Source organism: Rana temporaria, chromosome 7 (assembly GCF_905171775.1).
Source record: "Rana temporaria chromosome 7, aRanTem1.1, whole genome shotgun sequence".
In the NCBI taxonomy this organism is placed as follows: Eukaryota; Metazoa; Chordata; class Amphibia; order Anura; family Ranidae; genus Rana; species Rana temporaria.
The window spans coordinates 168,973,565-168,999,790 of record NC_053495.1 but is presented as its reverse complement, the minus strand read 5'-3'; the positions used below and the strand labels follow the sequence as shown (position 1 = coordinate 168,999,790).

At 44.3% G+C, this 26,226-nt stretch overlaps 1 protein-coding gene across 3 annotated transcripts in view; it reads right to left on the bottom strand.

The window, feature by feature from the left end:
- Nucleotides 1–26,226, bottom strand: part of RABGAP1L (RAB GTPase activating protein 1 like) — a 471,992-nt gene that overhangs the window by 113,311 nt on the left and 332,455 nt on the right. For all 3 annotated transcript variants that reach the window (XM_040360398.1, XM_040360397.1, XM_040360396.1), the window contains exons 15-17: nt 24,605–24,679; nt 22,529–22,654; nt 12,263–12,406 (exon numbers count right to left, since the gene is read on the bottom strand). In XM_040360398.1, coding sequence (XP_040216332.1) covers nt 12,263–12,406; nt 22,529–22,654; nt 24,605–24,679 — 345 coding nt within the window. The remainder of the gene's footprint in view (nt 1–12,262; nt 12,407–22,528; nt 22,655–24,604; nt 24,680–26,226) is intronic.

Here is a 26,226-nt window from a genome sequence, read left to right as displayed (position 1 = left end):
TCTTCTCAGGCCTCGTACACACGATAGGTTAACCAGAGGACAGCGGTCTGATGGACCGTTTTCATCGGTCAAAACCGATCGTGTGTGGGCCCCATAGGTTATTTAACCATCGGCTTTAAATTTAACCGATGGATTTCTAACCGATAGGTCAAAACCGATTGTTAGTAGGCACAACCATCGGTTAAAAATCCATGCACGCTCAGAATCAAGTCGACGCATGCTTGGAAGCATTGAACTTCGTTTTTTTCAGCACGTTGTTGTGTTTTACGTCACTGCGTTCTGACACGATCGTTTTTTTAACCGATGGTGTGTAGGCGCTACGGACCATCAGTCAGCCTCATCGGTTAACCAATGACAACGGTCCATCAGACCGTTCTCATCGGATGGACTGATCGTGTGTACGAGGCTTTACAAGCCGGATGAAGCACAGCAACGATTGCTTACATTTCTCAACAACTACTTGGCGTAGCAGAGAAAATCTTTAACGTTCAGAGCCTAATGGCATCGATATTGTAACAGGAACCGCTCCTTCACCAAACTTTTCAAAATGTTAGCTTTGAGCTACCTTAACGTCATGCTGGGTTGAAAAGAGACAAAACTGCTGAAATACTTAACTTTTTCGGGAGAAAACAAAAAGGTACCTCTAGAGCTGGTCAATTTATCTCTACAGATTAGGATCAGACAAACTAATCTCTAGTCTTTCCCTAGAAGTGGTTTTAAAGTCAAAAGGTGTTTTACCTTAATGTATTACCTGCATGAAGGTAAACCCCCCTCCTCACTCTCTACATTGATCCAGCCTGTCTGAAGCAGCAATGATCTCTCTCCCTGCTTGTACTGGGCAGATTGATAGTACTGTGAGTCAAAGGATTTCCGCTGCTGTCAATCAAATCTAGTAAGGGGGGATAAGGGGGCAGGGCCGAGTTAAGCTGTCTGTGTCTATGGGCGTACATATCCTGACTCAGGAGAACTGCTGCAAATTCCTCCTCCAAATGCCACCTTTTTTTTTTCTGCTGTCATAAGACTTCCTGTTAAAGGGTTGCTACGTTTCTCTGAAATAATTTGCAATTTTTGTAGCTCTCAGACTTCTCTACCTTCCAATTGGTAGTTTGGCAAACTATTCCAGCTCTCTCATGTTTAAAGGGTGTCTTCTCCAGAATGCATGCTTTTCACAAATGTTCTATAGGATTCAGATATAGAAATCACTTCAGAATAGTCCAAGGTCTTATTCTTAACCATTGTTGGGCGTTTTAGCTGTGTGTTTTTTGGCCATTATGTTGGGAGGACCCATGACATGCGACTGAAAGATCTTTCTGGCCCCCGGGCAGTACATCTCTCTTCAGCATTCCTCAAAAAGTGTTGAAATTTCCCTGATGCAGTAAAAGAGCCCCAAAACATAACTGAGCCTTCTCCATGTTTCACAGTAGGTTTTGATATTCTTTTCATGAAAAGCTTTTTTATCTGTGAATGCCGATATGACTTGTCAAAAACTTCAATTTGTTTCTTCTCATCTGTCTAAAGGACAATCTCCCAGACATATTGCTGCTTGTCAATATGCATTTTTAGTAAATCACACTCTGGCTTTTTTTTTTTCTTCATCAGTGAACTGGTTGTCTTACTTTGAGTCAGTTGTCGCTCAAAAACTGACAATTATGTAGCCAGACACTGGGCTGCCTTGACCTTGACCAGCAGCCAATCCCTGAAGACGTTATCCTCTGACGAAACGCGTAGGCGTGGCTTGCGTCCTGACGTTATTACGTCTCACATAGCGGGCTGGGACAGCGGGAAGAGTGAGGAGAAGACGCCGAGATCGCTCGGTTTAACTGCAGTCTGTATAGGCGGATGCTGTATTTCCATGTGCTTGCACTATCGATTCAAATGTAAGTGCATTACTTTTTATTAAACATCGGTTTTAAAAACAATATCACGCTATGGGGATTCCATGTTTCTTTTTCCCCTCTGAGACATACCTAGGACCTGGAAACCGGATATTCTTTAGTCTTGTTGGGAGACTATAAACATTACCCTGGGCCTATTCTGACTGCTGCAGTGGTCAACATTTCTGGTAAGCGGACTACAATACTTCATCACTCTGGGTGCCTCACTTTGGTGGATACAGATCTTATCGATTACTGTGGATGTCACGTTTTGAACATTGCATAGGCGATTCTCACTGGACTTTACCTTTCACCTTTTGTTTTTTTATTTGTCATTTTCTATTTTTCACCATAAGTGTATTGACTACACTTACTTATTGTCATTATCATCTTTTTACATCACCACTTCATATGAATTTTGCACTATTGGGATTTCAATTCACATGTAATTCTCATATTGTTTGTGTTTTTTATCTACCTAGTTTATTCATAGGTATTATCATCAGTCACTAATAGTTTTTGCGCCGTACCTCTTCCTTTTCACTTGTTCTTTAATTTGTATCTACAATTTTTTCGTACTTGGCTGCATCTACACTTTATTGTTTCTGCGCAGTGTTTTTTCTTGTTAGAAATTTATTTATTTGAGAAAGTTTTTTCCATTTTGACCTTGTACCACCTCAGAAGTTTTCCTTGGCTCTTTATCTGCCATTCAATCAATCATGCTATTCAACTTGGGGTTGATTTTCCTCTTCTGGTCACATCCAAAGAGGTTGATCACACATCCAAGGACATTAAACTTCTTAAAAATGTTTACAGCTGTAGTCACAGGAACATTAGTCTATTTGAACATAATACAATTGCCTTTACCTCTGACGTGATGGTCTATAACAGTGGTTCTCAACCTTCTAGTGCCGTGACCCCTTGATAAAATTTCTCAAGTTGTGGGGACCCCTAATGGTAAAATGTTTTTTCGTAGTGTGGGTTGTCAGCACCCAAGGCAAGACAGGTAATTTGTGCCCCTAACCAATGGACTTTTAGCGAGTCAATTCCACTTGTATGGTATTAAAACCCCTTATGGTACATTTTAGGATATACCGTATTTATGGGGGTATAGCGCGCTCCCGAGTATACCGCGCACCCCTAAAGTTGCCCCCGAAATTCCTGTAAAAAAAATGTTATATGATTTTATTACTTACAGTTTTGGTGTCTTCCCAGCGTCCATCGTCCGGTCCGGCGTCCGTCTGCGGCCTCGGTGGTGTCCTCCCGGCTTCTCCAGTGCGCGCCTCAAGTCGAGTCCCCGCTTCCCACGCTCATTTAGAATGCTTCCGCCGACATATACCGAGTGCAGTACACGCGGGTACATTCGGCAAGGCTCGGCTTCGCTCACGCTCTGTGACGTTTATGCGTGAGCACGAGCGAAGCCGAATGTACCCGAGTGTTCTGCACTCGGTATATGTCGGCGCAGGAAGCGGCTATCGGTGAATATCGCGCACCCACGATTTCCCCCTTATTTTAAGGGGAAAAAAGTGCGCGATATACGCCGATAAATACGGTACTATGCTTTCTCTTTGTTCTCCTTTGTTTCCCTTTTATCTCTCTCTATCCTAATTTCTTGGTCCCCCCCCCCCCCCCCCCATCACTCTTTCTAGCTGTGTTTCTTGTTCCTTCTCTTATGCTATCTCGATTTTTCCTTTCTTTCTCCCCCTCTTTTCCGCTCCCTTCCATGTATTCTATATTTTTATTCCTTCTCTTACTCATTGGTGGGGGGGAATGGGATGAATGGCAGTATTGGTGGGGGATTGGATCTGAGAACTGTAGTGGGGCCTTTTAATAGCAACTATAATCACAGGTAGTGTCACTCACTGTGTCTCCAACTTTGTGGCGTCTCCCAGCAGTGACACCTATGCCGAAATCAGGAGATAGGGTCTCCTCCAGCCCCCCACTTCACATTTCTCACCGGTGAGATGACCTCTAGTCTCTGCCCCCCAGCTGTGAACTGAGTGGGCGGCTGCAAAAAGGCTGGGAGAGCGGTGCGGGCTTCAGGAACAGCCCAGGATTCGGTGACCCATGGCAAATCGTCATTTGACCCCCGAGGGGGTCCCGACCCCCAGGTTGAGAACCACTGGTCTATAACTTCCTTTCTGATCTCCTCAGACAACACTCTCCTTTCTCTGGTCCATGCTCAGTGTGGTGAACACAATGATTCCAAACAGCAGCAGAGCGACAATTTTTTTCAATTTAAATGGCTGACTGATTGCAAAATTGAAGACATATGCGATAATATTTACGGAAGACAGCTTGAAATATCAGTATGATGCAATTGTTTATGGTAATTTCTAGGGGTGCCAATAATATATCTCTTTTCACTCTTTCTTTGCTTTACTTTATGATAAGCCAAAAGCATAGAAGTATACATGAGACTCTCTCTTTTAATTTCATCACTTTTTAATGAGCTGTAAAAGTATTATCACATTTTTCCATGGCTGTAGGTACTGAAAAGCTTGCATAATTGCGTTTACTCTGTATCTGCTTTTCAGGTATAACTCTAAGGCCCCGTACACACGACCGAACATGTCTGCTGAAACTGGTCCGCGGACCAGTTTCAGCAGACATGTTCGGTCGTGTGTAGGCCCGAGCGGACAGGATTCCAGCGTACATTTGCCCGCCGGGCCTTTTTCCAGCGGGCAAATATTTCTGAACTTGTTTTAAAACAGCCCGCTGGAATCCTGTCCGCTCGGACATGTTCGGTCGTCTGTACAGACCTACCGTACATGTCCGAGCGCCCACCATCCCTCGCATGCGTCGAATGACTTTGACGCATGCGTCATGTGTTTGCTCGTCTGTACAAGGCATATGACTCTTCCAAAACCAGCAGCAATACCCCTAATACCCATGAACCCCATATGAGAACTCTCTGTTCTGGAGCAACCCATCAACAGTCCCAAAAATTCTCACATTGCAGAAATTGTGTGAGTAGCAGGCCTTTTTTTCTCAGAGTATAGGTGCAGGAACTCCCCCTTTCTGAGTCGCCCCATTTCTCCTCCCCTACCCACCTCCAAAAGACTGTTACTAGGCTCCACCCCCTGCCCACCTTCCAGTAGTGCCCTTTATAGACAATACAGAACCAAGTATCATTTTTTGGTGCCAAGTAATTTGTATGGAATTAGTTAATAATAACAAGAAAAGCAGTAAAATATATCCCTTGCAGCCAGCAACACCAATAGAACCTCCAGCAACAATAGATCTTCCTACAACAATAATGCCAAATATCCCCCAGGCAAAAATAGACCCCCAGTAACAATAGACTCCCCAGCAACTAGCAACCCCTGGCAACAACAGATATCCCCACAGCCAGCATCAAGAGACCCTCCAGCAGCCAGCAACTATAGACCCCTCCCTCAACAGTGGATCTCTCCCAGCGACAACTACCCCCTCCCCCCCAGCAACATTAGACCCACCCCACCAGTAATAAATCTCTCACCAGTAACAGACTTCCATCAGCAACAATTGACCCTCCCATGCTAAAACAGACCCCCCAGCTACAATAGATCCCCCAGCAGCCAGCATTAGCAGACAAATCAGCACCCCTTGCACACATTCAGTCCTGGAGGTGCCAGGACCGCGTTCCCCCGCGTTCCTGCAGAAAAAAAGCCCTGGTGAGTAGTATCTTCCAAACCATATAAGCTAGTACAAACTTTTATTGTCTAGATAACAATAACTGCATATGGGAAAAGTGGAAGTACCTGTGACAAATAAGATTTCACATATTTAATGGAACACAAGAAGCTGATCTGTTTGCCTATAATGTGTAGCTTATAGGCAAACAGATCAGCTTCTTGTGTTCCACATTATAGAAAAGCAGGATCTGTAACAGATGTGGATAATTCAAGGAAAGTAGCAATGGGGATGATTTCTTTGAAAATTCTTTGTTGAACAGTCAGCTGGAATTCATGTTGCAGAAGAAAGGTATGTGGGAAATTAATGGATTCTGCAATTCACCACAAGGGAACTAAATTTATGAACCGGATAATTTATAACTAGTTAATGTCAAAAGGAAGCTTTAGATTAAACCAAAGCTTTACGATAGCAAGATGGATGTTTCCACCAACCCCCTCACTGCTGGCCTAGACCACAACATTCAACTTTACCTGTAGCAACTCTACAAGCAAATACGGCTATGAAGATTTGTCTATTCGCTGGATTCAGGTATGCGGGCGCATCCTTGCGGCGGCGTAGCGTATCGTATTTACACTACGCCGCCGTAAGTTAGCAAGGCAAGTACTGTATTCACAAAGTACTTGCCTGCTAAGTTACGGCGGCGTAGCGTAAATGTGGCCGGCGTAAGCGCGCCTAATTTAAATTAGGCTGAGGGGGCGTGTTTTATGTTAATATGGGTTGACCTGACGTGATTGAAGTTTTTTAGGAACGGCGCATGCGCCTTCCGTGTACAGTACATATCCCAGTGTGCATTGCGGCAAAGTACGCCGCAAGGACGTATTGGTTTCAACGTGGACGTAAATTACGTCCAGCCCTATTCACGGACAACTTACGCAAATGATGTAAAATTTTCAAATTTCGACGCGGGAACGACGGCCATACTTAACATTACTAGTCCAGCTATTTGATGGAATAACTATACGCCTGGAAATGCCTTACGTAAACGGCGTATCTGTACTGCGTCGGCCGGGCGTACGTTCGTGAATAGGCGTATTTAGTGATTTACATATTCTACGCGGAACTCAATGGAAGCGCCACCTAGCGGCCAGCCTAAATATTGCACCCTAAGATACGACGGTGCAAGCCGTCGTATCTTAGATAGGTTTAAGTGTATCTCTGTTTGAGAATACACTTAAACTTAGGACAGCGCAGAGTCCGAGTTAGGTCGGCGTATCTACTGTTACGCCGGCCTAACTCTTACTGAATCTAGCTATATGACTCTAAAGACGTACATTTTAAAGAGACCCTGTCTCCAGACTATTCATTTCAACAAAGATATTTCATAAGATGATATTTGCATTTAACACATGCTATTTAAGTTTAAAAGCCTAGTGTAGACATTCAAAAGCCCCGATACTGCTGCTGAGTGACGCCATTCTGGATGTGATGTCAGCAGCCCCAGCAGACTCACTTAATTGACATTCCATAGTATTACTCTTCTTTCCTACCTCTGCAGCTATATAAAAAAGGTTATGGGGGGAGCTAGTCTAGCACAGAACATGAGAGGACTATGACATGCATTTAGCCATGTCAGGTGTTTTTACAGCTGTAACGCTGCTGCTCCAGAATGCACTGGCCATGGGGCTTTTTTTTTTTTTGCAGCTTGAAAATACCTATGCCACTTGCAGCTCCTAAAAGCCTATGTGTGCAAGGATATATAGTATAACATGGAGAGGTTTTTTTGTAGAAGCAGCTGTAAAAACGTCCAGTGTGCATGAAGCCTAAGGAGGGAGCAGGCTTGATAGGAAATTGACTAATCAAATGTTCTTGCAAGTCCAAAAGCACAATAAAATATTTACAAAAATGAGACAAGTAATCTCCATGTGAGGTATGTTATGTCTTATGTGAGGAGGCTGCATCTGCATTTTATGTTTTTATTTATTTTATTTATTATCATTTATTAATTACCGTAAATACCCGAGTATAAGCCGACCCGAATATTGCCGAGGCTCTTAATTTTACCATAAAAAAATGGGAAAACTTACTGACTCGAGTATAAGCTTAGGGTGTCCATCTGCATGCCTCACTGGGCCAGATTCAAGAAGCTATTGCGCCCGCGCAACCATAGGTTGCGCGGCCCAATAGCTGTTTTGCTCCCGCGTAGCGAATGCCCCTGATTCAGGAACATCGCTACGCGGACTGCAGCCTAGGATATGACAGGCATAAGCCTCCTTATGCCTTCATATCTCAGGCTGCATTCTTGCGTTGTCCGCTAGGGGGCGCGGCCATTGTGATCGGCGTATAGTATGCAAATTGCATACTACCACCGATTCACAAAAGTTGCGCGGGCCCTGCGCACGCAAGGTACGGAGTTTCCGTACGGCGACTTTAGCGCAAGGTTGCTCCTGCTATAGCAGGGGCAGCCAATGCTAAAGTATAGCCGCCCTTCCCGCTCGTGAAATTTAAATTTCACGTCGTTTACGTAAGTGATTCGTGAATGGCGCTGGACGCCATTCACGTTCACTTAGAAGCAAATGACGTCCTTGCGACGTCATTTGCCGCAATGCACGTCGGGAAAGTTTCCCGACGGAGCATGCGCTGTTCGCTCGGCGCGGGAGCGCGCCTAATTTAAATGATTCCTGCCCCCGGCGGGATCATTTACATTAGGCGCCCTTACGCCGGGCTATTTAGCATAGCGCCCGCGCAATTTACGGAGCTACTGCTCCGTGAATCGCGGGCATATCAAAATATTTGCGTGGGCGCAGAGCAAAAATCGTTGCCCTTTGCCCACGCAAATATTGCGCGGATCTACCTGAATCTGGCCCACTGTGTCTATGTGCATGCCTCACTGTGCCCATGCCTCACTGTGCCCATGCCTCACTGTGCCCATGACTAGACTGATATTTAACATGGGAGTCTATGGAAGGGGTGCCCGACTTTGAAAAATCGGTGCTACCCAGCCGTAGGTCCCCCAGACAACAACCCTTGCACACTTGTAGAGGAGAAATGGGGTTACAAAGTTCTGGGTCCAGGGAACCTATGACCGGCCGGTACCGGGTCCCAAAAGTCACTGAAGAAATGATCATTTAACGCATCTTCAAGGGCACAGTTCTGCATTTAATTGGACTTTTTTAAAATGTGATTACAAGGACACTTATTGAGTGTTAATATTATTAGGTCCATCGGTCAACACTAACACCGCCATGTCTTAAAGTATTATCTAAAGCCAATTTATTTTTTCATTTTGTATTGCGTAGGTAATGCTTAAAACCCATTCGTTTTTTTGCCATCCTAGTCTCATTCAAGAGATTTCCCCCACTTCCTAAACTGTAGACACAAAAGAAAGTGAGAAGAAATCTTTCCAAAGCGAGTAAAATCCCCTTAAAGCCATTTTGCACGGCGGAACAAATAGAATTGTTAGAATATTTTCTCTCTATTCCTGTTCCGGTGACAACTTTAACAATTGGGATTTCTCTCATTTTGTCTCTATTTACACCATGACGTTCCGTTTTCCGGGAATGGGAACACCAAGGTATGAATGGAGCCTTACAGTCCCATTGACAATGGTTAGCAGAACAAATAGAGAGAATGATTTTTCCAATCTAGGCAACAAGAAAAGCCTGACAGGGTTTTTTTTACCCTTTTCTACACTATATTTGGGGAAAAAAGGTTTGGCTTTAAATGCGCTCTAATAACCTCATTTATGAAAGTGCGTGTGACAAGAAATGGTTGTTTTGCATATAGCATATATTTCTTTAAGTACAATTTTAAGGAAGGGCACAAAGCAGCGCATTGCCTACTACAAGCAACAACTCTTCCTTCAGACCACGGGCGTAGGAACCGGTGGGGACGGGGGGGACGCATCCCCCCCAGGAAATAATGCGGGGGGGACATGTATGGTAAAATCCCCCCCAGATGTGACTGCGCTCACTAAACTGTGTGCCCGCTGGCACCGACTCACTGGCTGCCGCGTGCGCTCCTGGGTGGCTCCCATTCCTCCTGTGCGTCTCCTCGTCCTCGTCCCCCCATGGAGGATTGATTTGGTTCATTCCATTTCCACCGCCGTGCGCCGCGTGACGTCACGGAGGTGAGAGAGGGAGGAGGGAGCGAGACTGACTGTCGGCACCAGTCAGAGATCAAGTTGTGACTCATGGTCACGAGGAGCCTGCTGCTGCGCCTGGGCCTGGCCTGCCTTACTAATACTGATTACAGTAAAAACTGTCTGCAAGAAGACAGAACCTTCATAAAAAGTAAGAAAGTATTGTGTATTGGGGAGGGGGGGTGTTGGACTGAGCTGAGGACCTCAATGTTTTTTTTTTCTTTAGTCAGAGAAGGCAAGCTCAAAATAACAAACATTTTTTTAAACTGCTATTTTTTATTTAAAAAATTATGGTCACCTCAGCCTGAGGTGACCATAATTTTTTAAATAAAAAATAGCAGTTTAAAAAAATGTTTGTTATTTTGAGCTTGCCTTCTCTGACTAAAGAAAAAAAAAACATTAATTGCAGCCTCACTGTGCCACCAAACGCAGTCACTGTGCCATCACATGCAGCCACTGTGCCCATCAAACGTAGCCACTGTGCCCATCAATTGTCGCCACTGTGCGCATCACACGTAGCCACTGTGCCCATCACACGCAGCCACTGTGCTCATCACACGCAGCCACTGTGCCATCACATGCAGCCACTGTGCCATCACATGCAGCCACTGTGCCCATCAAACGCAGCCACTGTGCCTATCAATTGTCGCCACTGTGCTCATCACACGCAGCCACTGTGCCCATCAATTGTCGCCACTGTGCTCATCACATGCAGCCACTGTGCCCATCAAACGTAGCCACTGTGCCCATCAAACGCAGCCACTCTGCCCATCAATTGTCGCCACTGTGCTCATCACATGCAGCCACTGTGCCCATCAAACGTAGCCACTGTGCCCATCAATTGTCGCCACTGTGCTCATCACACGCAGCCACTGTGCCATCACATGCAGCCACTGTGCCCATCAAACGCAGCCACTGTGCCTATCAATTGTCGCCACTGTGCTCATCACACGCAGCCACTGTGCCCATCAATTGTCGCCACTGTGCTCATCACATGCAGCCACTGTGCCCATCAAACGTAGCCACTGTGCCCATCAAACGCAGCCACTCTGCCCATCAATTGTCGCCACTGTGCTCATCACATGCAGCCACTGTGCCCATCAAACGTAGCCACTGTGCCCATCAATTGTCGCCACTGTGCTCATCACACGCAGCCACTGTGCCATCACATGCAGCCACTGTGCCCATCAAACGCAGCCACTGTGCCCATCAATTGTCGCCACTGTGCCCAAACGCATCCACTGTGCCAATCACACACAGCCACTGTGCCCATCAATTGTCGCCACTGTGCCCAAACGCATCCACTGTGCCAATCACACACAGCCACTGTGCCCATCAAACGCAGCCACTGTGCCCATCAATTGTCGCCACTGTGCCCATCACACGCAGCCACTGTGCCACCATTTTTACTGATGCCATGTGGGTTTATTTTTTAAATAAAAAATAGCAGTTTAAAAAAAATGTTTGTTATTTTGAGCTTGCCTTCTCTGACTAAAGAAAAAAAAAACATTAATTGCAGCCTCACTGTGCCACCAAACGCAGTCACTGTGCCATCACATGCAGCCACTGTGCCCATCAAACGTAGTAGCCACTGTGCCCATCAATTGTCGCCACTGTGCTCATCACACGCAGCCACTGTGCCATCACATGCAGCCACTGTGCCCATCAAAAGCAGCCACTGCTGTGCCCATCAATTGTCGCCACTGTGCCCAAACGCATCCACTGTGCCAATCACACACAGCCACTGTGCCCATCAAACGCAGCCACTGTGCCCATCAATTGTCGCCACTGTGCCCATCACACGCAGCCACTGTGCCACAATTTTTACTGATGCCATGTGGGTTAATTTTTACTAATGCCATGTGGGTTGATTTTTACTAATGCCATGTGGGTTAATTTTTACTTATGCCATGTGGGTTGATTTTTAGTAATGCCATGTGGGTTAATTTTTACTGATGCCATGTGGGTTAATTTTTACTGATGCCATGTGGGTTGATTTTTACCGATGCCATGTGGGTTAATTTTTACTTACGCCATGTGGGTTGATTTTTAGTAATGCCATGTGGGTTAATTTTTACTGATGCCATGTGGGTTGATTTTTACTGATGCCATGTGGGTTGATTTTTACTGATGCCATGTGGGTTGATTTTTACTGATGCCATGTGGGTTAATTTTTACTGATGCCATGTGGGTTAATTTTTACTGATGCCATGTGGGTTGATTTTTACTGATGCCATGTGGGTTGATTTTTACTGATGCCATGTGGGTTAGTTTTTACTTATGCCATGTGGGTTGATTTTTGCTAATGCCATGTGGGTTAATTTTTACTGATGCCATGTGGGTTGATTTTTACTAATGCCATGTGGGTTGGTTTTTACTAATGCCATGTGTTTTACTAATGCTATGATGGTTTATTTTTTTATATCTGCATATTGCTCTTCGCGTTACCCTCTCTGGATTGCTTTAATAGTTTGATCTATTGGCTTGAGATACGAATATACCTGGCAAGTAAAAATGCTGTCCCCCCCAGATTTGTAAGGGTTCCTACACCCATGCTTCAGACACATTGATAAACTGTGACCATTGCCATAAGTTCCTTACTTAGGGCTGGTATAAGGGTGCTGGTACTTACCTCACAGAGCAGAAGATCCATGATGTGGAAGACCATACAGAGAGGAAATTTGGCTGTAAAAAGGCTCAAGAACCACTGCGAGGCATACATGTGTGCTTCCAGGTTCAGTGACATGAAATGGGAGTAAAGATCTGGTAGCTGATCCTGTTAAAGAGAAACGCAGCATATTATGAAACGCATATCATTTACTGACATCCAAAAAAAATAAAGGATTTTTCTTTTCCTACAAATGTTTGTAGACACCCGACCATCAGACCTAAATTAGTTTGTTGGCCATTCAATTCCAAAAATAAATAGGCTTTATTTAACCATATCAATAGCGGGCAGTTTCACCCACTTCCTGCCCAGGCCAATTTTCAGCATTCACCACGGACACACTTTGCGTGACAATTGTGCGGTCATGCAGCACTGTACACAAGAATTTTTTATATATTTTTTCACATAAATAGAGCTTTCTTTTGGTGGTATTTATTCACAGCTGTATTTTTTTTATTTTTTTGCTAAATAAACAAAAAGACAAAGTTTAGAAAAATAAAAATTGGTTTTCTTTTAGGTCAAAATGTTTTCTGCTACATTTCTTTGGTGAAAATCAGTGTTTATTTTTTAGTCTGTATTATAGAGTGTGGACTCTGATATATATCTGAAAATTGATAAATCCTGATGTACAGACACTTATCTCATTTCTTGAGCCCCGCAAATGCCATGACAGTAAAAAATACCCTCCAAATGACAGCTTTTTGGAAAGTAGACATTCCAAGGTATTTAGTAAGAGGCATGGCAAGTTTTTTGAAGTTGTATTTTTTTGTCACAATTATTTTGAGCAATTGAGTAATATAATGCAATTAAAAAACAAAATTTCACAAATTGTCATCAGTGCAGTACAGCGTTATATAACTGGTGTGGCAGTGATCAGGAACACTGACTGGTGACAGTATATAAAAAGAAAAAGAAAGAAAATATTTGTTTTACAAAAAAAAAAATTCTAACACACAGGGCTGGATTCAGAAAGAAGATACGACGGCGTATCTCCTGATACGCCGTCGTATCTCCGAGTCCGGCCGTCGTATCTATGCGCCTGATTCATAGAATCAGGTTACGCATAAATATGCCTAAGATCCGACAGGTGTAAGTGACTTGCACCGTCGGATCTTAGGCTGCAATTCCAGACCGGCCGCTAGGTGGCGCTTCTATATCTTTTACGCGTCAGATATGCAAATGAGCATTTACGCCGATTCAGAAACGAACGACCGCCCGGCGTTTTTTTTTACCGTCGTTTGCGTTCGGCTTTTTCCGGCGGAAAGTTACCCCTGCTATAAGAGGGGTAAGTGCGGCGTATCCTATGTTAAGTATGGCCGTCGTTCCCGCGCCGGATTTTGAATTTTTTACGTCGTTTGCGTAAGTCGTTCGCGAATACGGCCGGACGTAATTTACGTTAACGTCGAAACCAATGACGTCCTTGCAACGTCATTTGGAGCAATGCACGCTGGGAAAATTTGCGGACGGCGCATGCGCTGTTCGATCGGCGCGGGGACGCGCCGGATTTAAATTGTACACGCCCCCTAGCCGCGGAATATGAATTCCGCCGGGGGATTTACGATACGCCGCCGCAACTTTAGAGGCAAGTGCTTTCTGAATAAAGCACTTGCCTCAAAAAATTACGGCGGCGTAACGTAAATCAGATAGGTTAGCGGATCTTTAGATCCACGTAACCTATCTGAACCTAGCCCAGTGTGACCAGAGCAATACAGTGTTACCATACTAACACTACTGCTGTGGGGAAGGGATTAGGATTTATTTATTTTTTTTACACATTATGTTTGCTTATAGCAGTAAATTTCATGACTATAAGCAAGCATTTTACTGAATGAAATCGATAAAGTTTGTTTCGTTGTGATTAGCCAGAGCTAATCACATGATACAGATAGGCTGTTATTGGTCCTGTCTGTACCATGTGATCACTGTGACCAATCACATCTAGCAACACAATTGTATGCAACTAATGGCTTGAAAGGAAGACATCCATTGTTTACAATTGTCATGTGATCTGCTATGATTGGTCGAAGTTATAACATGGTACTGGCAGCCGAAACAGTACAATGATTTGTCATTGGCCGTGTCCGGTGGACACAGCTGGTAACAGATCTCGCTGCTCTGTGGCCCTGTGAGAGAGGTGCTTTCTGTGATGACCTCATATGACATCCTCCCAGAACAACAGTGCTCCAGCCCAGCCATCATTCTACGATACTCCAGGTGAAAAGGTGTTAATCACCGCTGGGTTTTACATTTTTTGCTAAACAAGAAAAGACCAAAATACCAAGACGAAAATGTAAACTGCTACATTTCTTTGGTAAAAATAACCCAAATCTCAGTGATTATTATTTAGACGGTAGGAAAGTTATAGAGTCCAAATATATTTTGCATTTGTTTTTTATGATGCATACTGCGACCAGAGCAACACAGTGTGTACATAGTAACACTGTACTATTCTTTACTGAATAAAAATATGAATTCACTGTTTACTATTGTGATTAGCTGTGATTGGCCACAGCTAATCATATAACACAGATGGGCTGTGATTGGCACTGTCTGTACCATGTGATCACTGTGACCAATCACAGCAAGCAACACAAATGTACACAGTGAATGGCATGAATGGAAGCCATCCACTGTTTGCAATTGTCATATGATCTGTTGTGATTGATCACAGTGATCACATGGTACCAGCAGCAACAGATCGCACCGCATCGTGGCCCTTGGGGTGCATTCTGGGAGGATGTCATATGATGTCCACCCAGAACAAGAAAGCTATAGTCAAAATGACGGCCGGACGGGAATTGGTTAACGTTGACCCTGTCTTCCCCCACTGGAGGCTCCATTTTTCTGGGAAAGCTTTGCACAGAATTTGTGCTCTTTCAGTCAAAAGAGCATTTGTGAAGTCTGTTAATGATGTTGGACAAAAAGACCTGGTCCACAATCAGCGTTCTAATTAATTTCAAAAGTTTTTCATAGGGTTAAAGTCAGGGTTTTGTGCAGACCACTTCAGTTCCCCTACACTAAATTCATCAAACCGTGGCCCAGATTCAGCATAGCTTGCGTGATATTTGCGGGGGAGCAGGGCAATGATTTTGCCCTGCGCCCCCGCAAATATTTTGCGCTGCCCTCGATTCACGGAGCAGTAGCTCCATGAACTGCGAGGGCGCCGGCAAATTTGCCCGGCGTAAGCGCGCGCAAGTTAAATGATCCCGCCGGGGGCGGGAATCATTTAAATTAGGCGCGCTCCTGCGCTGAGCGTACAGCGCATGCTCCGTCGGGAAACTTTCCCGACGTGCATTGCGGCAAATGACGTCGCAAGGACGTCATTTGCTTCAAAGTTAACGTGAATGGCGTCCAGCGCCATTCACGAAGCACTTACGCAAACGCCGTGAAATTCAAATTTCACGGCGCGGGAAGGCCGGCTATACTTTAGCATTGGCTGCCCCTGCTATTAGAAAGGGCAGCCTTGCGCTAAATTTGCCGTACGGAAACTCCGTACCTGGCTTGCACGGGGGCCGCGCAAGTTTGTGAATCAGTTGGTAGTATGCAATTTGCATACTACACGCTGATCACAATGGGAGCGCCCCCTAGCGGCAAGCACAAGAATGCAGCCTAAAATCTGCGAGGCATAAGTGCCTTATGCCGCGCAGATTTTAGGCTGCAGTCGGTGTAACGAGGTTCCTGAATCAGGAGCACTCGTTACACCGGAGCAAGTAAGCAATTGCGCCGTGTAACTTATGGTTACACGGGCGCAATTGCTTCTTGAATCTGGGCCCTTGTTTTTATGTACTTTTCTTTGCACGCTAAAGCCAAGAAGACCTGGCTCGCAATTAGAGTTCCAATCTATCCCAAAAGTGTTCATCAGGGTTGAGGTCAGGACTCTGTGCAGTCCACTCCACAGCAAAATCGGCAAACTATGTCTTTTTGAACCCAGGTTATTGCACAGAAGCACAACCATGCTGGAACAGAAAAAGGTCTTTCCTGAACTCTTGTCTCAAGGTTGAAGGCGCACAATTGTCTAAAACATCTTTGTATGCTGCATTATCCTTCACTGGGACAGCTGAACTCAATAACTGGGAGTCCGCATGTCTTTGGCTTTATAGAGAAGATACATTGGTCAGGTACATTTGGCTATTTATCATAAAGCGCAGGGGTCTTTAAACTATGGGCCTCCAGTTGTTCAGAAACAACAATTCCCATCATGCCTAGTCATGTCTGCGAATGCCAGAGTTTTACAATGCCTCATGGGACGTGTAGTTCCGCAACATCCAGGGGGCCGTAGTTTGAAGATCCCAGATAGCGTATCAATATATTTAGAAAAGTAAAATGAACAATTGAATGGCATTCTTTTAGGCACTGAAAGTCGCAGACAAGAATAAGACATGACACTCACTAGTCCGCAGCCTTGTATAAAAACCTCTGCTCATCTCACAATAGCACAATGCCAGATTAAGGAATCCAAGCCCTGCTGCGTACTATCTGGCTTGTGCAACTTAAAGAAATCCAGGAGTAAACATTGGCAGCGCAGAAGAGAAATCCATGCTGGAAAATATCAACAGTGACATCCAGGCTGTTTATTATGCAGAATGAGAGCGAAGGGAAACAGATGGCCATTCCTTTAAGGAAAGGTTTAGAGTAATATTGACAGCAGCATTAGTGGGGCCGTGTGTCTGCATATGGATACACAAATGTTTAGTATACAAACCCAATAGGGAAAAAAGTAAACTCTCCTGTGAATACGTAATAATACCTTTTGTGTAAGTTTGGCACAGATCTTCCCCCTAGGTACATTACCTACAATAGATTGCTTTGTGACTGCTACATTGAATAGAAATGTTTTTATTACAAAATCTCATTGCAAAAGTCATGCATTAGGAGAGAATAAGTAATCTACTTCTAGAAAAGTTAATTAATAGCAGCTACATAAAAGATTATGTAGTGAAGTAAAAGGGGGAGGGCAGAGGAGCTGGGCCAGCACAGACATTAATAATAATTTCCAGAAGAGGAGAGGGCTATGACGTAGAAGGAAATGGAGTAGTCACATTTTTCTAACAAGTTTAAGCACTTGCAGATGGCTCCATGCGCATATATGGTGACGGGGCGGCCGCTCTGTGCCGATGACTTGTCGTTAAGGTTCCCCTATCAAGATGGTTCCTGTAAGGACTGCGCAGGCGCAATCCTTGCCGACGGAAATCTCCGAACCTCGGCCGCCATCCAGGCTCATTCCTTAACATCCCCATGAATTTCCTCAAATTCCACGTCGCCCTGGATGCCGGGCCGAGGTTCGGAGATTTCCGTCGGCAAGGATTGCACCTACGCAGTCCTTACAGGAACCATCTCGTTAGCCGGAACCATATAGTCAGATCACCGGATCACGTACATGTACATGATTCGGTAGGGGGAATGCGCACCTTGCCCCATCTGTGCTGTGATTAAGTACAGCACCTGCTGATCGGCTTAACAAATCACAGTACAGAGCCCTGTGTTTATAAACAACCCAGGGCTCTCTATCCACTTAAGGACCGGACCAATATGCTGCTAAATGACCCAAGGGGTTTTTACAATTCGGCACTGTGTCGCTTTAACAGACAATTGCGCGGTCATGCGACGTGGCTCCCAAACAAAATTGGCGTCCTTTTTTCCCCACAAATAGAGCTTTCTTTTGGTGGTATTTTTATTTTCTGCGCTATAAACAAAAATAGAGCGACCATTTTGTAAAAAATGCAATATTTTTTACTTTTTGCTATAATAAATATCCCCCCAAAACATATATAAAAAATATTTTTTTCCTACGTATTCTTCTACCTATTTTTGGTAAAAAAAAAATTGCAATAAGCGTTTATCGATTGGTTTGCACAAAATTTATAGCGTTTACAAAATAGGGGATAGTTTTATTATTATTATTTTTTTTACTACTAATGGCGGCGATCAGCGATTTTTTTCGTGACTGCGACATTATGGCGGACACTTCAGACAATTTTGACACATTTTTGGGACCATTGTCATTTTCACAGCAAAAAATGCATTTAAATTGCATTGTTTATTGTGAAAATTACAGTTTGGGAGTTAACCACAGGGGGCGCTGTAGGAGTTAGGGTTCACCTAGTGTGTGTTTACAACTGTAGGGGGGTGTGGCTGTAGGTCCAACGTCATCGATCGAGTCTCCCTATAAAAGGGATCACTCGATCGATGCGCCGCCACAGTGAAGCACGGGGAAGCCGTGTTTACATACAGCTCTCCCCGTTCTTCAGCTCTGGGGAGCTTTCGCGAGGGGGCGGCTCTCGTCCCGGATCGCTCCTGAAGCCACGGGAACCGCCGCATGTACCGGGGGGGTCCCGATCGGACCCCCGACCCACGTCAAGCAGAGCACGTAGAGGTACGTACATGTGCCTGTCCGTGCCATTCTGCCGACGTATATGTACATGCGGCGGTCCGGAAGTGGCTTTACAGAGCAGCTGTGTGATTGTTTTCCCCCTGCAAAGCAGGGAGAAAAATCAGCCGCATTGATTAGAAAAAGCGCCACACAGGCACATTGTTAGGGATGTTGTTAGGTGTTAACCCCTTCCCAGCCAGTGTCATTAGTAGTGACTGTGTATAGTATTAGAACTAACAAAACAGAGGGAGAACCCAGCGCACTACAAGCAAGCAGTCCCTGATGGGTGACAGACTGAAGGGGCATAGAAGCAGCCAATTAGGGTAAAAATACAGTGTGCTCAAATAGTGGCAGCCGCTGTAAAGAAGCAAGAAAAAACTCTGCAAAGGAAGATTACTTCCTGAAAAGGAATGCTTACTTTTTGCTGCTATAAGGCTCCATGCACACAGAAGCTAAAAAAAAAAAAAAAAAAGCTATAAAAAACGCAAGTAGCTTTGCAAGGGAGCCTTTCAAAGTTTTTTAGCTTTTTTGCAATAGCGTTTATTAGCGTTTTTCAATGTAGCGTTTTTAAGCTTTTTTTTTTTTGATTGGACTGTGACAGGCTGGCGCGTTTTTGAGCGCTTTAGCGATTTTTCCCGCCGAAAAACGGCACTTTGAACGCAAATTTCGGGCATTCAGAAAAAAGCCAATAAACTTCAGAGCTCATTAACACTAAAAAACGCCCATGTGTGCATGGGCACATAGGCTAACAGAGTTCAGTTTATGGGCTTTTTAAAAAAAATGCCAAAACGCCAATAAACTGCAGTTTATCAGCTTCTGTGTGCATGGAGCCTGAAAGTACCTACCTGCTACACTTAGATGGCGCTGCTCTCTCTCCTCTTTCTATAGTGTTAGCACCGATCAATATACACTTATTGGGATTTTTTTTTACCAAATACATGTAGCAGAATACATTCTGGCCTAACTTTATGAAGAAACTCAATTTTTTTTTCACATTTTTATATATGTTTTATAGCAGAAAGTAAAAAAAAATTTTTTTTTTTTTTTTTCAAAATCAGACTTTTTGTTTATATAATAATAATAATAATAATAATAATAATAATAAAAAAAAAAAAAAACACAGTGATGATCCAATACCACCAAAATAAATCTCTACTTGTGTGAAAAAAACGACAAAATAATTTTGGGTACAGTGTTGCACGACCACGCAATTACCAGCAAAAAACAGCAGGGTCAAAAAGGGGGTAAAACCTCAGGCAGGTCAAGTGGTTAAAGGCACATTGCAAGGCAATAAAAAAAAGGAAAAAAACAGCATTGAAAGTGCTTGCAGCTTCTTTCAATTTATCTAAAATGTTTAAGTTGGTGATGGGATCTCTCTAAGACCCCTTTCACACTGGGACGGGAGCCGCGGTGGCGGTATAGCGCCGCTAAAAATAGCAGGGCTATACCGCCGGATTTGCCGTGGGATTCGGCTGCTAGCGGTGCGGTATTAACCCCCTGCTGGCCGCCGATAAAGGGTTAAAACCGCCCGCAATGCGCCTCTGCAGAGGCGCATTGCGGGCGGTATTGCCACGGTTCCCATTGTTTTAAATGGGAAGGAGCAGTGAAGGAGCGGTATACATACCGCTCCTCTCACCGCTCCAAAGATGCTGCTGACAGGAGATTTTTTCCTCTCCTGCCAGCGCATCGCCTCAGTGTGAAAGCCCTCCGGCTTTCACATTGAGGTTGCTGGGCAGAAGTTTTTCAGGCGGTATAGCAGCGCTATTTTTAGCACTGTACCGCCTGAAAAACTCCTCAGTGTGAAAGGTGTCTAACTGCTTACGGACTGCCCACCGCATGTACACTGCTGCAGGGTGGTCCGGCTGCGCGAATTTACGTACAAGTACGTGATTTTGTGCACACGATGTATGGGGGGGGGGGCATGCGGGTTGACCGCCGTGACCCACTGATTGTTCTGTGGAGGGATGGAGCAGCGGTGTGCCTATGTAAATGAGGCAACCCGCTGATCTGTCAGAGGAAAAGAGAGATCTTGCGTTTTAGCTAAGCCGAAACACGGATCTCTCTATTCCTCCGGCATATGCGCCCCCCACACAGTTAGAAAGCACCTCACAGGCACATACTTAACCCCTTGATCGCCTCTGGTGTTAACCTCCTTCCCTGCCAGTGTAATTTATACAGTGACAGTTCATTTTTTTTTTTAGCACTGATCACAGTATTGGTGTCACCGTTCCCCAAAAAAAAGTGTCACTTAGTGTCCAATTTGTCCGCCGCAATGTCGCGGTCCCGCTAAAAATCACTGATCACCTCCATCACCAGTAAAAACAATAAAAAGTCCCTAAATATGTCCTATAGTTTTTGGACGCTATAACTTTTGTGCAAACCAATCAATATACGCTTATTGGGATTTTTTTTACCAAAAGTATGTAGCAGAATACATATTGACCTAAATTGTTGAAGAAATTAGATTTTTAATTTTTTTTTTTATTGGGAATGTTTTATAGCAGTAAAGTAATAAATATTATTTTTTATTCAAAATTGTAAGTCCCCATATTGGCCTAAATTGATGAGGAAATTCGATTTTAAAATTATTTTTGTATTGGAAATGTTTTATAGCAGAAAAGTAAAAAAAAAATTTTGTTCAAAATTGACAGTCTTTTTATGTTTATAGCGCAAAAAATAAAAACTGCAGACGTGATCAAATACCACCAAAAGAAAGCTCTATTTGTGGTAAAAAAGGATATATTTTTTACTTGGGTAAAGCATCGCATGACCGCGCAAATGTCAGTTAATGCAATGCAGTGCCGTATCGCAAAACTTGGCCTGGTCAGGAAGCGGGTAAAACCTCCCGGGGCTGAAGTGGTTAAGTAACCTAGTAGTCTTAGTCATAACTGGACTTGTAATGTTGGATGAAATTACTGTTCATCCAGCTGGTTCCTTAGATTTAATGATATCGTACCCCAGCATTTATAGCCACATGGGTAGCTCAGTCACCTTAATCCAATAACTATTTTGTTATGAAATGCTTCAAGGCAAAAGTGGACTGTCAAAAATATCAACATCTTGACCTTACAATCGGGGCACTTTCTTGTGTAAAACATTTCAGGCCTTTCGGGACTGCCGATGTTGCTGTAATCTGCTATTTGGAAATAAAGCGCTTGTGTTTTTGGCAGTCACTGTATGGACACATTCTTTTCCTTCATATGTTGGACTTAGCAGCCAAGCAAGGCTGAGGTGTTGGCGGCATGCCACAGATGGATGTAGGCTGCATCCCCAAGTAGCAGCAAATCCTTTGTTGCTGAATGACACCAGGTACCAATCAGCCCTCGACAACCGAGGACATCTAGTGGAGAAAAATATTTACTGGAGGGGACAAAAAAAAAAGAAAAAAGGCTGGAGTTTGACTTTAAAGTGGAGTTTCCATCCCAATTTTTTTTTTCATTATTGTGCTCATTAGACCTAAAAAATAAAAAAATATTATTATTTTTTAACTCATCTGGAAATGCCTGTTGCTATGCAGTCCCACTAAATCTGCCTTTGGAATCACCTAGGATTCTGACATCTCCCTCTAATGCTCCTGGGAAATGTGTGTCATCATTTCCCAGGATGCAGTGCGCTACCCAATTATCACTCCCCATCCAAGACTTCCAGGAAGTGCTTGTGGGCTTCACAATGCCCACAAGCAAAATGACAACAGTGTGGACATAGTTTTATAAACTATCTTTTTTGAATAACTATGGGGAGCGGCGACGGATTGTAAAATAGTAAGTGACCGGATTTATATTATAAAAACGCAGGATGAAAGGACATACATTTAAAAAATGCTAATTGTGGTTGGAACCCCGCTTTAATACAAAACTCACTTGCAGGAGACGTTCAAGCTGGTAAAACTTGCAATGAAGATCTTCAAAATTATTCTTGTAAAGGTTTCTAAACTGGTAGTCATACATAATCCGGACCAGCACACAGAATGCCTGCTCCTCCGGCATCTGCACAGGAACAAGAAGAAAAATAACAAAGGTCATTCATTATTGCTAGCATCCTTATATCCCTGGGGCACTAATGTTATCATATTGTCAAACATTAAAATCTTTATGTACAATCCAGTTTCTTGTGCCTTGATTGTACAACTGACTAAAAAATGTACAGTCCAGCATCAAAAGCACTAGCAAAAGTATGACTGGTCTGATACCTATGTCCTTGAACCAATGATATGGCTGCATTCATGAAAAAAAACAAAAAAAAAACGTGCCAACTTTTATCACTGCTTACACACAAGGGGCCAGATTCAGATAGGAGATACGGCGGCGTATCTCCTGATACACCGTCGTATCTCCAAGGCCGGCCGGTCGTATCTATGCGACGGATTCAGAGAATCAGTTACGCATAGATATCCCTAAGATCCGACAGGTTTAACTGTGTTACACCGTCGGATCTTAGGCTGCAATTCCAGGCCGGCCGCTAGGTGGCGCTTCCGTATCTTTTACGCGTCAAATATGCAAATGAGGAGTTACGCCGATTCAGAAACGAACGACCGCCCGGCGCATTTTTTTTACGTCGTTTGCGTTCGGCTTTTTCCGGCGGAAAGTTACCCCTGCTATATGAGGGGTATGTGCGGCGTATCCCATGTTAAAGGGGAGTTCCAGCCAATTTGTATGTTTATTAAAAGTCAGCAGCTACAAAAAGTGTAGCTGCTGGCTTTTAATAAACAGACACTTACCTGCTCCAGCGTCGCGCCGGCCGGGGGTCCGCTCCTCTCCCCCCCTCCCCGGCCGGCGTCTTCATTCTCAGTGTGGGCACCCGGCCGTGACAGCTTTCGGCTTCACGGCCGGGCACCCACTGCGCATGCGCGAGCGGCGCGGCCCGGCGCTGCGCCGTGTAATTGGCCAGGAGATCGCCTAGGACCTGTGACGTGTCCTAGGCGATCGCCTACAGCAGCCCCTTCCTGTAGGCGATTAAGCTTAGTCGCCTACAGGAAGGAGGAAGTGGGACAGGAAGTCCCACTCTTCCTGAAGCCCCCACTCCCCCCCCAAAAAAATTACATGCCAAATGTGGCATGTAAGGGGGAGAGGAGTGGGTTAAGAGGAAGTTCCAAATTTGGGTGGAACTTCTCTTTAAGTATGGCCGTCGTTCCTGCGCCGTGTTTTGAAATTTTTACGTCGTTTGCGTAAGTTGTTCGCGAATACGGACGGACGTAATTTACGTTCACGTCGAAACCATTGACGTCATTTGGAGCAATGCACGCTGGGAAATTTTGGGGACTGCGCATGCACAGTTCGTTCAGTGCGGAGACGCGCCTGATTTAAATATTACACGCCCCCTACCGGGGGATTTATGCTACGCCGCCGCAACTTGTCATTATATTTTTGTTTATAGCGCAAAAAATCGAAAAACGCAGAGGTGATCAAATACCACCAAAAGAAAGCTATTTGTGGGGGAAAAAAAATGGACGTCAATTTTGTTTGGGAGCCAGGTCGCACGACTGCGCAATTGTCAGTTAAAGCGACGCAGTGCCGAATCTCAAAAAGTGGCCTGGTCTTTGGCCAGCCAAATGGACCAGGGCTAAAGTGGTTAAGCCCCCATAACTGTGTCACTAGTTTACTCCAGAAGAGTACTTAAGGGAATAGCAGGAACTAGCCTGGGCTCCCTCGGGCAAGGGCCCAGTTGTATGTAGCTGTATTTGCTGAAAATGTTGTCACTAGAAATACGTATAAAAATCCTGAAGGTGAACTACGCAAAGATATAAAACGGACATTCCAGCTTTATGTGGAGTACACCTTTACATGAATGAGGATTCCAATTACCAAAGTGGTAGCACACTCTACGGGGAAGTGAACAAAGGAATAGTTAAATTCTCAGCAATGTCTCAGCATTTCCAACCTTCCATCATTTGCTGGAGAGCCTCCCCCGCTGTATGAATCACATTGCCTGTTACTCACATGAAGCAGAAGCACTGCAGCAAGGAAGCTCTGGCCCTGGCAGTAGCCAATATCCTCGTCATACAAAGAATAGGCCTGAAAAAGAAACAACAGATCAGAATAGCCATACAGAGATGATAAAAAGCCACATCGGATTAAGCAGAGATCAGCATTACACATATATTATTGGTTACTAGAAGTTTTTTTTTTACTATTGAATTTGGACCACTGGATTCCAACCAATGGCTCCCTCTAATGCCAGACACAAAGCTATCTCTAATGTTGCCCCTGGCAACCATTTCTGCAGAAGATCAGTTCTATGAGTTTTTGCAATTTCTTACCAAATAAGGTTGTCAGTAATGCCGCGTACACACGGTCGAAGTTTTTAAAAACATCATTTAAAATGATCGTGTGTGGGCTTCACGACAAAAAAAAAAAAATTCGAACACGCTGCATTTTTTAACGTCGTTTTTTGGGTTGTAAAAAATGATCGTGTGTGGGCTAAAACGACGTTTTAAACCCGCGCATGCCCAGAAGCGAGTTATGAGACGGGTGCGCTCGTTCTGGTAAAACTACCGTTCATAATGGAGTAAGCACATTCATCACGTTGTAACAGACAAAAAAGCGCAAATAGTCTTTTACCAACAAGGAATCGGCTAAAAGCAGCCCAAAGGCGAATAAAACTTCCCCTTCAGAGTGCCGTCGTACGTGTTGTACGTCACCGCGCTTTGTTCATCATTTTTCAAAAACGATGGTGTGTGGGCAACATCGTTTTTAATGATGAAGTTGGAAAAACTGCGTTTTTTGGACATGCTGAAAAACGATTTCTTTTTTAATGCCGAAAAACGACCGTGTGTACACGGCATAAGGCTTAGAAACACGGATCAATTTTGGTTACTTATTCAGCATGTAAATTAGCAATACTTTATTGAGGGCAAAAATTTTGCATTTTGATTATCTTTATATATAAATTATTCTAGATCAGGCATGTCCAAAGTCCGACCCGCGTGCCAATTTGTGACCCGTGTTCTGGTTTACTATAATTTACTAATTTGAATATAAATATCTTTTGTGACCCCTAGGACCACAAAAGATATATACTGTATTTATCTGCGCTGCCTCAGAGGGGACAGGGAGGGGGCGGGACAAGTGCCATCAGATTACATACAGGAGAATCTCCTGTTTTCTTGACGGCATCTGCAATAGGAAGTCCCGTCTCCTTTACTGGCATCAGCATTAAAGAGGATACAGAGTAAACAGGAGATTCTCCTCCATGTAATCTGTTGGTGACTTCCCAACCCTCCAAAGCTGCAGATGGGCATGGATCAGGCTGCACTGATGGTGGGGCTGCATTCATGGTGATGGTGGGGCTGCATTCATGGCGATGGTGGGGCTGCATTCATGGCGATGGTGGGGCTGCATTCATGGCGATGGTGGGGCTGCATTCATGGCGATGGTGGGGCTGCAATTATGACGATGGTGGGGCTGCAATTATGACGATTGTGGGGCTGCATTCAGGGCAAAGGAGAGGCTGCATTCAGGGCAAAGGAGAGGCTGCATTCAGGGAAATAGAGAGGCTCCATTCATGGCAAAGGAGAGGCTGCATTCAGGGAAATAGAGAGGCTGCATTCATGGCAATGGAG